The sequence below is a fragment of the Bos grunniens genome, chromosome 15 (assembly GCF_055505025.1).
Source record: "Bos grunniens cultivar Pamir isolate PY7600 chromosome 15, Bosgru_T2T1.0, whole genome shotgun sequence".
NCBI classification, from domain to species: Eukaryota; Metazoa; Chordata; class Mammalia; order Artiodactyla; family Bovidae; genus Bos; species Bos grunniens.
In genome coordinates, this window is record NC_141179.1 from 55,082,105 (window position 1) to 55,095,164 (window position 13,060).

A 13,060-nucleotide genomic window follows, 5' to 3' on the forward strand; every position below is an offset into this window, starting at 1 on the left:
TGGCACGGCCCTCTCTCAGGGGCCCTGGTGCTCCTGGGAGGGAGGGTCTCTCTCTGGGTCAGTTCTGTGCCACTCCTGAGCCCACTGGGGTCTCAGAAAGAGCAGGAGGCATCAGCCACATGCATTGCACGCTATGTGTGCCATGAACAGTGAGCCAGAGAGTCAAGGCTCTGGAATGTATGATGCCTCTTTGCTTTGGGTCCAACCCTGCGTGGGGCACTGGGGACACAGAGATGGAAAGTCAGTTCTGGTCTCTGCACAGAGCTCCTAGACTAGGGAGGGTCGGGGTCAGGGAGCCAGATGGAAATGGACAATGAGACGTCAGGACTGTGGCCAGGGAGCCTTAGGGGACTGGGGGAGCCTGAGAAGCTTTGTGTAGGTGGGAGGAAAACCAAGGAAGGGTTCAAAAGAGAGAGAAAGGGAGGTGGGAGCGAAAACATAAAGCAGAGAAGAGGCAGGCGTGCTGGGAGGGCCTGAGATGTCTCATGTGGCAGAAGCCGAGGGTGACGGTCCCAGGACAGCAGTTGGGAGACGTCAGCAAGGGGCCAACCTGCTCAGGGCCTTAATGTCTGGAGGGAGAGCTTGGATCATCCTGGGAGCATGGAAGCTGGGGGAAGGGCTTTAAACTGGGAGTCATAACACTGAATCAGAGTTTTAAGATGAGCTCACTGAAGAGAAACAGAGGATGAGACTGAAGTCAGAGCCAGCCAGAGAGCTGGAGCTGTGACCTACGCTGGTTAACCACACGGCTGTAGACCTAGGAGCCTGGACCCTCTACTTATTAAGTTGGAAACCTTGGGCAAGTTACTTAACCTCTTTGTACCTCAGTTTTCCCAACTGCAAATGGGATGATAACAGCACCTATGCTGCAGGGCTGCTGAGGCGGTAAATGAGTAAATACAGTCCAGTGTTAGCTCCTAGAACAGTTAGAACCATGATCCAGGGAGGGAAGGTGTGTCTGGGCCCTCCCTCTGCGGCTGTGGCCTCCAGCCTCTCCCCTCCTCCCTGGGTCCCTTGGAGGCCCCCTTACCTTGTGAAGCCAGTGCAAGTTCATCTGTTGCCCCACGGCGATGTGGCATAGTGCCAGGACCTGAGGGAGGGCCCAGAGGGCAAGAGTCAGGCATCACGTGTGGCCCGGGTTCCTGCCAGTTCCCCAGACACCCTGCTCCCCCGGCTCTCCAGGCCTGGCTCAAGCAGTCAGCTAACCAGCAAACCATTTTCATGCCCAGCCCTGCTCAGCTCTGCCCAAGCCTGGCCGCCTCCCAGATTATTTCAGGTTCTTCCAGGTGCCTTCTCCTCTAGGATTTTTCCCTCAAGAGCTCATTGGGCCCTGCTGCACTTGGGCTGCCTAATTCATGTTTTGGGAGTTCCAGGACCCCGGATTCTGAAGAAGACTTGAGCCTGTCCCCCAGGAGCCTGGAGAGTTGCTTTGATGCTCACTCACTAGGGTAAAGAATCTGCGTGCAATGCAGGAGACCTGGGTTTGATCCCTGGGTCAGGAAGATGCCCTGGAGAAAGGAATGGCAATCCACTCCAGTGTTCTTGCCTGGAAAATTCCACGAACAGAGGAGACTGGCGGGCTACAGTCCACGGGGTCACAAAGAGTTGGACACGACTGAGCAGGTAACACACACCCAGGAGCTCCCAGGCCTGCCTGGGGACTGAGTTGAGTCTGAAGGAGCACCGTGTTGGAAGCAAGGACCAAAGCAGACGTTCTTGGAAGAGGAAGTCTGCGGTGGGGCCTAACAGTGGGATGTCCTCATGGGGTCAGGGGAAAACATTCCAGAAGAGGGCAAAGCAAGAGGACCTCCCACCTTGAAGGAACCAAGCCCCAGAGGTCTGGAGAAAAGCCAGCCGTCCTCCTCAAACCAGGGTGGGGCCCTCCGTCAGCCCGGCACAGGCCAGGCCTCCCTTCCCCTGGGAACAGGGCCACCTCCCTCTGAGACAGCCCCACGTACCTGGAGGCCAGCGATGTAAGTGAAGGCAGCTGCTGTGGTCATGAGGATGGGCACGGACCAGTCACTCCAGTAGCCCATGCGGTTGTAGAGGTACCTGCCAGGAGGAGAAGGGGCAGGGGTGAGACCTCCATCAGGGAGCCTGGATGCTCCCTGGGGCCTGCCAGCTCTCAGCTCTCAGGTGGCCTGCTCAGGTACTAGACTCTGGCCCTTCAGTGAGGAGGTCACTGCTTCCCTGGTCATCGGTCAGCCTGTGGAGGGCTCTCGGGGGGCACCTGGGCATGGCAAGAAGCATAAACAAAAAAACAACTTCCCTTAATTCCACTGCCCAGAAGTAATCATCACCAAAACTCTGCTGCCTTTTTCTGGTGGGTGCCCCCCTCTGCTTATATATTTTTGTGAACAGCAAAGCCGAGACCCCACTGTGTATAGCACAGGGGTTAGAGTTCAGGCTTTGGAGGGAGGCACTCGCAGATTCAAATCCCCTGGCTTGCAGGGTGCTGGGGAGGTGACAGACTTCCCTAATGCTAAGATGCTATTGATTGTGACATTCATCTCAATTTCAATGTCAACATTTGAAAAGATGAGGTCTTAGGATCGATGACATGTAACACCTGACTTCCCTGCACCTTAGTTTCTTCATCTACAGGATAGAATAACAAAGTGCCCTTCCTAGGGTTTCCTGAGGATGAAGTTTATGTGAGGAACAAGGTAAGTACTCAACTCTCTGCTTTTTATTAACATAAGCATTTACTGACGTCAGTAAAAGCCTGAGGAAATGTGATTTTTCTCAGAGTCATGAGGTTTTCTGTTGCACTAATGTACTGCATGAAGCCAACTTCCTACTAATGACAATTAATAGTTTCCAATTATTCACTGTTATAAATTAACACAAAAACTCTTTGGCACATACCTTTCTGCATTACTAATTATTTCCTTAGGAGAGACTCCTACAGATGGAATCACAGGACCAAAGGGAATGAGCTGTTTTTAGGGTTCCTGTTGGAGCCTGATAAGTTGCTCTCCAGAAAGACTGAACCACCCACATCCTCCCTGTACAAGTGGGGAAACTGAGGCTTAGAGAAAGCAGCAAGCAACGTGCACAGGGTCATCAGAGAAAATGAGCCGGCACCAGGCAGCTTCAGGCCTGCTACCCTCTTGGGGCTGGGAGGACTGCAGGAAGACACCGTGGGGTGGGTACCTGCTCTCCCCTGGCCCTCACCCTTGGAATTCGAGGGCAAGATTTACTCAAGGTGAAACTGAGGCCCAAGAAAAGGCAGCCCCCGGCCCTGGTAACTACTCCTGCAAAGCCTCTGGCTCCACGTGCCTCTCCCATTCCTGGGAGAATTGGAGGGAGCCCCCCTGCCAATTCCCAGTTGACAGTAACAGCCCAGCCAGTCCCTCCCTGGCTTTCCCCATTCAGCCCTGACCATCCAGGTCTTGCTCGCCTCTTCTTACCGCATGAGCTATCCCTGGAGGCTCTCTGTACTCTGAGGACCAGGCCAGGGGCTCCTGAATCCCAGCACAACTCCAGGAAACCAAGGAGACTGACTAAGGGAGCTGCAGGTCCCAGACCCTCCCCAAGCACAGGCATGCCTTCCCTCTGCGGCCTCCCCAACATCCATCCTCTGCTTGAGCTGCCCAGCGACGGGGAGCCCAGTCTCTGGGCAGAGCGGGGTGGCCCCGTGGACCATGTGATACAATCAGGTAGTTTAAGTCCCTGTCCCAGGTCTGACTGCATCCTGCTGTGTGACTAGAGAGAGGCTACTTAACCCACTGAGCCCCAGTCTCCCGGACTGTCCTAATATGTGCGCTTGGCACTAGCTGGTTGTATGGCCACAGGGGAGTCCTGTCCCTCTCCGGGCTTAGCTGCTCCTTCTGCATGTGACAGGGTGGACCAGCACTGGGGCAGCAGCCCTGCAGCTCAGCAGAGCCATCCAAGGACCTCAGGGAAGGCCCATCAGGGAATGCTCCCACTTGCCCATAGCAGTGCCTGTGCTTTGGGCCTGAGAGGATGAATAATTTATTTATGGCATTTAATAAAGGCCAGAGGCCACCTCTGGGACTCGGCTGGGGCCCCGGCTGATCTCGCTGGGCTGTTGCAGGGCAGCAGCCTGTCCTTTATTGAGATCATTAATCACAGAAGCACAGCCTGGTGCCATGCAGAGGGGAGTGGATGCCAGACTCCATGAACTGAGTCTTAGGATCACTACAAAATCCTTGAACCACAGCCCATCAGAAGCCCAGAGTCCAGAAATCGCAAATTCTAACATCATGACCACCTTCCAGCTAGAGATTCAGCCTCCCAGGAAGCGACCTTGGGTTTAGGGGAGCCTGGAGCCCTCTCACATCCATCATCTCATTTTGTCCTCAGAAAGACCTGCTATCTGCTGGTGCTCTGCTATCCCATTTTACAGAAGAGGACACCAAGCCTGAGAGAGGACTCACACTCCTGTGCCCATGGCCACACTGAGCTGGATTTCTAACCAAGAGGAAAAGGCAGCACCGGAGGGGCAGGGAGCACCAGCTGCCAAGCCCCAACTCCGCCCCCAACTGCTCATCTGAACTTGGGCCTCAGTTTCCACACCTGTCAGTGGGCAAGTTCCTACTGGAGCCGGTGACCTTCCCCTCCTCCATGCCATCCACTGTTTGACAAAGGCAGGCCGTGGGGGAGCAAGGGCAGGGGATGAAGCAGGATAGGTGCCCTTGTGCACCCAGCCCCAGACATGTCCTTGGACCTGAGGCTGCTGCCCACAAGGGACCCTGAGCTTTCCCAGAACCACAGCATCTGCCAGCCCGGCCCACGGCCCTGCTCAGGGAGGCAGGAGGCCTGGGGTCGGGGACCACCTCCTCCGCTGAGGCCTTGCTTTCTTTGGGCCTTGGAGTCCTTGTCCACGAGGGGTCCAGAGGTCCCAGCTCCCAGCCGAGCCCCTGCCCTGTCTTACATCCCTATTTCCATGATAGCAGCAGCAGGAAGGAGCTCCCTGTTCTCCCCAGCTGGTCTCAGCTCCCCTAAGTGTCTGTTCTCTCTAGAGGATTACGCCCTCAAAAGTTACACAGTGAGCTGGTGGCCAGTGGTGGCTGGGCCCTGAGGACCAGCCTGGGAGAGAGGTTCAAACCTGTCCCTCACCCCCGACCCCCGTCTCAGCCACCAGATGCCCAGGCCCCAGGCCCCGCCCCCTGGTCCCCACTCACCAGTTGAATTCATCGTAGTCATTGTGGACTTCCCACCAGAAGTACAGCCAGGTGAGCGTGAGGCCGAAGGTGAAGGTCAGGAGCAGGAACCAGAGGCGCTCCCACTGGAGGGGCAGAGCAAGGGCAGGGGTCAGTGGGGGCAAGGCTGGCCCTCAGGCCACCATCACCCAGAACGTTCCCACCCCTCCCCCCGTGGCAGCCCCACCGCCAGGCGGGTGCACAAGGGCACCTATCCTGCTTTACCCACTGCCCTCGCTCCCCCACGGCCTGCCTTTGTCAAACAGTGGAAGGCATGAGGAGGGGAAGTTCCCTCAGCTCCAGTAGGAACTCGCCCACCGACAAGTGTGGAAAATGAGGCCCAGGTTCAGACGAGCAGTTGGGGACAGAGTTGGGGTATGTTAGCCAGTGCTCCCCGCCCCTCTTCACACGGGTGGGGACTTGAGGCTCAGAGAGGGAAGTGACCTGACCAACATCATCACACCCAGAGTCACAAATGATGGGGAACCAGGGCAGGGTCGGGGGTCCACCCCAGAGCTGGGCCCTTAGTGCTGCAGCCTGAGGCCCTTCCTGTGTGCACTGTCTCCAGGACCAAAGGCCACATCTGCCTGAGCCTTCACACTGGGAGGGTGATCCCGGGTCCGAGGGGTCACATTCCTCACCTCCGCGCCTGCTACACCAAGGCCCAGAGGGGTGAAGCAACTTGCTCGAGTCACACAGCAAGTTAGAGAAGGGTTAAAGAGCAGTGCCCCAGCCTCTAGATTTGAAGGAATGTTCTACCACCCCCACCTGGGGTCAGCCCCTCTATCTCATGGGGCCCGGGGGTGGGGTGGGGGCAGTGTGCGTGTTGGGTGGATGGAGGGGGTCCTGCTGACGCCGCCTCTGCTGCTTCCCCCAGAGGTCTGCAGGCACTTCCGGCTGGGCCCTCGGGTGTACCCCTGCTTCCATCCGTCCCCTTATCTCAGAGGCACAACAAGCTTGGAACATCCTGCTCTCTGGGAAACTGCTGAGATCATGAGCACAAACAACAGCTCGGAGGGGAAGTCAGTGCAGGAGGGACCCAAGACCACCCCCCACCTTGAGAGGCTGGAGGGCTTGGAGGAGCTCAGCGTCTCTCATCCAGCCACTGCCCGGGCCCCCTGCAGCTTTGCTGGCACCTCTGATCCTTCCGGCACCGCACAGCCAGCTTGGAGCTACAGTTCTAAGCCCAGTTTAACCTCTCGATGTCTCTGTCTAGAAAGCAAGGCCTCTCAGGTCCACCAGACAGCCCTCTTCCTCCTCCTCGAGGCCTTCCCCATCCCAGCAGGGATTCCATCTCCGCAGAGCTTCCATAACTGGGGCACCCCTGTCAGTTATGACACGACCCCTGCAGTTCTAGAACTGTCCCACTGTGTGTCAGGAACTCCCCCCCACCCCCGCTATACTGTAACCACCTCGAGGTCTGGGTGGTCTTCATATTCCCAGGGTGAGTGGCAACTTAAGATAGATTTGATAGTGAGATGGTAGACGAGAAAAGACTCTTTCTCTGACGCTGGCATGAGTGTGCCCACCCAGGAGACATTTCACTCTGGGTTTACCAACTTACTACCCCCTCTAAAGAGGAGCCCTTGGTATTCTGTGAACGCCGAGCCAGCAGTAGTGAGCGGCCCTCTGTCCACAGAGATCACTCTCCCTCAGTAGGTATGAGGCCTCTGGCCAGAGGACAAGGTTCTGAGAAGGGCCCAAGTGAGGGGGGAGCCTCAGCCAATGATGAGTCCTGTCCCAGGTCAGCAGCATGGAGGTCAGTAGGTGGTGAGAATCAGGGGAATAGTATCAGGGACAGTGACAGGGAGAGAACCGGCCACACGTGCTGGGAGGGGATGTCCTTGGTGACACGTGACGCAGGACCCAGTGACAATTCTGACAGGTGATCAGGAAGACTTCGGGTGTCAGGAGGGCCCACAGTGGACAAGGGTCCTGAGTACCAAGGGTCACTGTTCTCACTGGGCTGGATCCCGACAATGGGGCAGGAAGGATGGGGCAAGAATGAGGGGCATCCCCTCCCTACCCCTGGAAACCCACACGAAGGACTAGGAACGTCATTATTGGAACAAGGCATGAGCTGGGGTTGGGGGCCACCCAAGGTTGACAATACTGGGAGCTGAAAGCCAGAGGTCCTATGGCCACAGTGAGCCTGTAGATGGGGGTGAAGAGGCTCTGTTCACAGCAGGTCACTCAGAACAATCAGAGGAAAAAACCGAATGGCAGGGCCTGGAAGAAAGGGAGGGAAAGCCAGGAGCTCGGGGAGGAAGTGGCCTAGGGAGAAGTTCCACTGACAAAGAGGCTCCAGTGGCACGACTGGTCCTTGTCTGGGCAGCTTATAGGGGAGGGGCCTGAGCCAGCCCCGCCCCTCACCAGCCAGCCTGGCTCTGCTCCAGGCCTTGCGGAAGGGCCACCCTTTGCTTATTTGCACAGAGGCTCAAAGTGGGTAAGTGGTAGTGAGTCAGAGGTTGAGCAATGTATTCAAGGTGACCAAGTAGAGGAGGAGCGGAGGTAGGAGGCAACCCTCTGCAGCTCCCTTGGGAACCTGCATAGCTCTCCCGGAAACCCACCTTTGCCCTCTGGGACACAAGTGTGACAATCCCAAACCCAGCTCAACTCCCTGAGATTCCTTTCTCCTCTCTCACTGGGGCCCATCCCCTAGGCCAAGCCTTCCTCTCCTTCAGGAACTCCTCCCATCGCTGCAGCCCCCAAGACCTCCCTTTCTTTTTCCTTTTTCTTTTTGGCCCCACTGCATGGCACGTGGGACCTTAGTTCCCTGACCAGGGATCAAACCTATGACCCCTGTATTAGCAGTGTGGTCTTAAACACTGGACCACCCGAGAAGTCCCAGGACCTCCTTTTCTTCACTGCTTCTGCACAGACTCTTGGTACCCACCAACTTGACCTGGAAAGAAGCCAGGCTCAAGAGGGAGACAGACCTGGCTCTGCCACTTGGGTAAGTTACCACTGAGCCTTGTTTTCCTCCCCTGTAAAGAGGCAATAACACCCGTACTCTGGAGGGTTGATGTTAAATGAAGTGATGTACATCAAGTGGTACACAGTAGGTGCATAATAAGGGGCAGTTAGTTCACTGGGCTGCAGACTCCTTCCGCCCAGGGATGGCTGAAGTATCTGTGCACCCTGGCCCACAGCCCTCGGAGGACTGTGGTGCTCAGACACGCTGTGAGAAGACGGTGTGGACGTGGTGGGGATGCAGGGAGGCCTCAGGGCCACCAGGGACAAGGACGTCATCCAACCCTGGGTTTATCCTCAGGCGAAGCCTGGGGGCCCCTGGAATCCAAGGGAAGGAACTCCCATTGTGACACCCCAGCCCCTTCCCTTCTGAGTCTAGCAGCTGCCTGAGAGCAGGACAAAGGTCAGGTGATTCCTGACCGGCTACAGAGGCACAGGGAAGTGGCTGAGAGCAGCCGGGGAAGGGGATGGGTGAGCTCTGGCTGTGGACGGGCAGGCGGCTCCTCCCTGCACAGGGGTGGCTGTGGGGGAGCGTCCCAGAGGCCCCGGCCCCATCCTGTCTCTTCCACTCTTGCCCCCACCCTCCTCTGTCCCACACCTGGCAGCAGCGCACCAATTTTTCCTGCTGGTTATCATGTCTTCTCCTCATCCCTTTTATCTCTGTCCCGCCTGCAGCCTTCTGCATTGAGAGGAGACCGTGAGTGCGGAAACAGCTTATTAGCAGCCGGGCTTACAGGGTCACACAGCACTGCAGCCACAGATCCCAGCCCATGCAGGACGTGTGAGCGCAGGCCATGCTGCTGCCGGGTGCTGCCCGCCCCAGACTGTGCCCTGGGCTAGAACTCTACACACAGACACTGCTGTGGGTGCACCCCTAGGGTCCCCTAGCATCTGGGGCACCTCCAAATAGAACCTGGAGCCTGAAATCTGCATCAGGATGGCACCTGAGTGGGAGCCGCCTCCCTGCCCTTGGTACCACCATGGACTTCAGACTCACACTCAGAGGCAGAGCTGTCTGGCAGGACTCCTATTCCCTGCGTGTCCCTCGGGACAGACACTGTGTCTGTGGCCCCCAGGACAGGAGCGCCCCTGCTTTGGCTCCTACAGCTCCAGGGATGGGTACTCCTGTCTGCATGCTGCTTGGCCCTCCTCTGGGCTGAGGGTTCTCCCTTCTGAGACAGTGGCCGGACAGGGGCAGGGCAAAGTCCTGTAACACTGGGTGAGAATCCCAGACAGGCTGCCTACTAAATGGTGGCCTTGGAGAAGACACTGCTTTATCCTCCCTGAGCACCGACTTCCTGTTCTGTAAAATGGGGACGGCAGTGTTGGACAGAAGTGCTTGGCAATGGCAGGGTGTCAGGAGTTGCTTTTCTTGCTTCCATCCCTCCCGAAGTCTGCTCCTCAGCTGCAATCCTGCCGCCAGTTCTCTGATACCACCCAGAACAAATCCAGCCAAAGGGCAGGAACACTGGGGTCAAATGACCAGGGCACAGGGCAATATAATCAAGAGCTGGGTTTTCATTCCCCGCCCTCCTACTGCTAGCTGTGTGGCCATGGGCCAATGGCTCAGAACCTCATTCAATCCCCAGCTTCCTCCTCTATTCCTGAAGATGACATCACCTCTACCTCATGGGAGGGCTGCCAGGCCTGAATGTGACTACAGATGTAAGCTTAAGTCGCCAAATCCACGATCGTTCCTATAATTATCATTTCGTGTCTGACAGCCCTTTAATTATGTGAAGACAGTGATCAAGTGTTCCCCGCCCCCTGCTCTACATCAAATTTCCCCAGCTGCTTACAGCCAAGCAGATCACCCCTTCCCAGCCCAGGGCAGGTGCCATGGTCAGGGGGATGCAGAGGTCAGGCTCAGTTCTGCAGGTTGCAGTTCTAGGAGCCGGCAAAGATGAAGGAAGAAGACCCTGACCTGACACAGCAGCTGCCCCATCCGGGCTCACAGCACCACGTGGCCGCCCCGGAAGACAGAGCCTTGGAAGAGCACTTCATAAAGCTGGGGGTGGGGCACTCCTAGCAGCCCTCTACCTGCTCCATCGCATCCCATCCTCTCCACAGCTCTGCAAAGCAGCAGGAATAGTCAGAGGAAACCAGGCCTCGGGGAGGGAAAGTGGGCTGCCCAAGGTCACAAGGGGCAAACGTGAGCCAGAATTCACAACCAGGTCTGGGTGCCTCCAGCTTCTTCAACTATCCCAAAGCAACAAGCAGCAGGACCTGTAATTATCCTTGTCTGACCAAGGAGGAAAATCACAGGCAGTGCCAGAGGAGGAGCCTTGGGATTTCAGCATTCGAAAAGATTTCAGAGATCATCCTGCCTCATCCACTAAAGGTCCAATTAAGAACAGGAGAAACTGAGACCCAAAGACAGGGAATGGTCTGGAAGGATGGACACAGGATGAATGCCAAGTAAATCAGTACACAGAAAGGTCGGAGAATTCAACAGATGATATTGGGACATCTGGACATCCTTTTGTGTGTGTGTGTGTGTGTGTGTATAATTAGACTCCTACCTTACACCTCACACCAAACTAAATTCCAGCATCTCCCTCCACATCCGAGCCACTACTTTCTTCCAATCATTCTACACACATACTGAGCCCTGGACACTGGGAGATAAAGCCTGGACTCCACGCTGAGCAGCCTGCACAGAAGACTGACCAGCCAGGAGGCAACTGGAGTCCTAGAAGCCAGTATGGTGAATGGGGCAAGCATGGGCTGCTCCAGAGCACACTGCCAGTTATGGGGGCAGGGATGGTCTGGAGGGCTTCCTGGAGGAAGAGATGCTTGTAGCAAAGCTGAAAGGAACAGGCTTTTTGGAATGACAAGGTAAGGGAGGGTGTGGAACGTGCAAAGGCACAGAACCTGGTGGCTTTTGTTTGGGATAACTGGCTTCTGGCAGGTTTATAAAAGCTTTGTCAGGACTTCCCTGATGGTCCTGTGGCTAAGACTCTGAGTCGCTATTGCAGGGTGCCCAGGTTAGATCCCAGGGTTGGGGAACTAGATCCCAGATGCCACAGCTAAGAGGTCACATGCTGCAACTAAAGATACCATGTGCTGGAACTAAATGAATAAAGAAATATTGGTGCAGCCAAAAAAAAAAAAAATTGAAAAAAAATCACTAAAAATCAAAATTAAATTTCAAAAAGTTTCCTCTATGTAAGAGTATTAACTTTAGTATAGATTATCTATTTTTTCTTATTTTATCAGTTGACTTCAATTTTGGTTTTCATGCTTTTTATATAAAAAATTAAATTTTTATGCAGTCAAATCTATCCCTCTTTTCCTTTATAGGCTTTTGTCTTTGGTATCGTGTTAGGGAACGTGGCTTGTGATTATGTATTTTACACTGATGATTTCTCATTATTGACATTTAAATCTGTAGTTCACCTATCCATCTATAGCTCCGTATGTGTGTATACGTGTATGGACAGAGGTTTGAAAGCCTTTCCTCTAAAGCATGAAGATGAGAATTTCTTTTACTTTCTATCTTCCTGAGTTGTTTGAATTTCCTCAATATGTTCTTCCTAAATAGAAAAAAAAAAGAGCTTAAAAAAAGAAAAAAACACATTTTAATCCATCTGGAATTTCTTCTCATTTGAAGTAAGAGGCAGGGATCTAATTTTACTTTCACCAAATGCATACTTCAGCTGTGCCTGTTCGGTTTGTCATATCTGCAATAATTTCCACGATCGTCTACCACACAGCACGCGCTCAGATGTGTGTGGGCTGTTTCTAGGTTTTCTAGTCTGTGTTCCCCGTGTGCTGGCTCCGCCTGGCACGGCTCCTTCCGCGTGGCTGAGCTCTGCTCCGGGTGCCACTCCTGTGGTCCCGCCTCCGCTTCCAGACAGAGTCCAGCTGTGTACTTAGCAATACGCAGCCCTGTGCAGAGGCTGGACAGTGACTGAGGGGTTCCTCTCCGCGGAGTCCGTCCACCTGCAGGCTACACCTGGGGCACACCAGCTCCTCCCACCATCAGCCCATTTCATCCTCATCAAGTTCCTAATGGGGAGATGGGTGAATGTCAGCTGGGAAAGGTGTGGGGAGCTCCCAGAAGAGAGAGCTGGGCAGCCCTAGCAGGGTTATTCTGGCTCTGACCCAGGAGATTTGGGGGAGGGGGCAGCCTGGGGAGGGTTGAGCTGGACGGCAGCATTAGGGCGAAGAAGGGAAAGGGATTAAAATCCCCACCCCCAGCCAGCTCCTGACAGTGTAAGAGGCTGGATTTATCTTTCTGGCTACAGAGAGCTGGGCAATTAGGCCTCTGCCCTCACTTCTGCCTGGGAGCACTCAGAATGGCTCATTAGGCAGGAGAATGAAACCCGGCTCAGCCTGGAGCACCCACTCCCTCCAGACCATCCCGGGGGTTGCATCCGCCAGTGAGGAGACCGGAGAGCAAGAGCTGGGGGCCCTTCGGAGGGATTATCCCTACGCCCGGCAGAGGGCGCTGCCGAGGCCACAGGGTGGTGCGTGGCCACAGCCTCTTGCGGATGCCCATCACCTCCCACCCCATCCATGCTCCCTAGGGACTCAAGGTGGTCACGGAGGTCATGAACAAGAGCTTAATTGTCTCCCCTGGAGTGCGGCATGACTACGCCAGGCACCCCTTCAGTGTGGTTTAGGGAGGGGGCCCGGTGTGTGAGGTGGGGGGTGGGGTGGTTCCCGAAGGCCAGAGACAGCCTGGCTTTAATTACAGCGATAAATCCTCAGTTCCCTGTACTGCAACAGCCTCTGCCAGCCTCTCCTCTCTCTCTCTCATGGATGCAATAATATCATCGCCCATTTTCTTATCCTCATGGCAACCCTGGAAGGTTTACAGGATTAAATGGGTCTTATCATCTCCAGTTTAGGCCTGGGAGAGCTGAAGCTCAGAGGGCTCCTTTCTGACCTGCTGAGTCCCTTTCCCCCAAAGC

General features: G+C 55.3%; 1 protein-coding gene across 4 annotated transcripts in view; it reads right to left on the minus strand.

Moving 5' to 3' along the window:
• GDPD5 (glycerophosphodiester phosphodiesterase domain containing 5) overlaps nt 1-13,060 on the minus strand; it is a 90,562-nt gene that overhangs the window by 23,430 nt on the left and 54,072 nt on the right. For all 4 annotated transcript variants that reach the window (XR_015142189.1, XM_086340874.1, XM_086340873.1 and 1 more), the window contains 3 exons: nt 5,151-5,254; nt 1,959-2,052; nt 1,031-1,090 (listed from right to left, as the gene is read on the minus strand). Coding sequence is in view for 3 of the 4 variants with exons in the window: in XM_086340874.1 (XP_086197000.1) it covers nt 1,031-1,090; nt 1,959-2,052; nt 5,151-5,254 (258 nt within the window). In the remaining variant the exon portion in view is untranslated. The remainder of the gene's footprint in view (nt 1-1,030; nt 1,091-1,958; nt 2,053-5,150; nt 5,255-13,060) is intronic.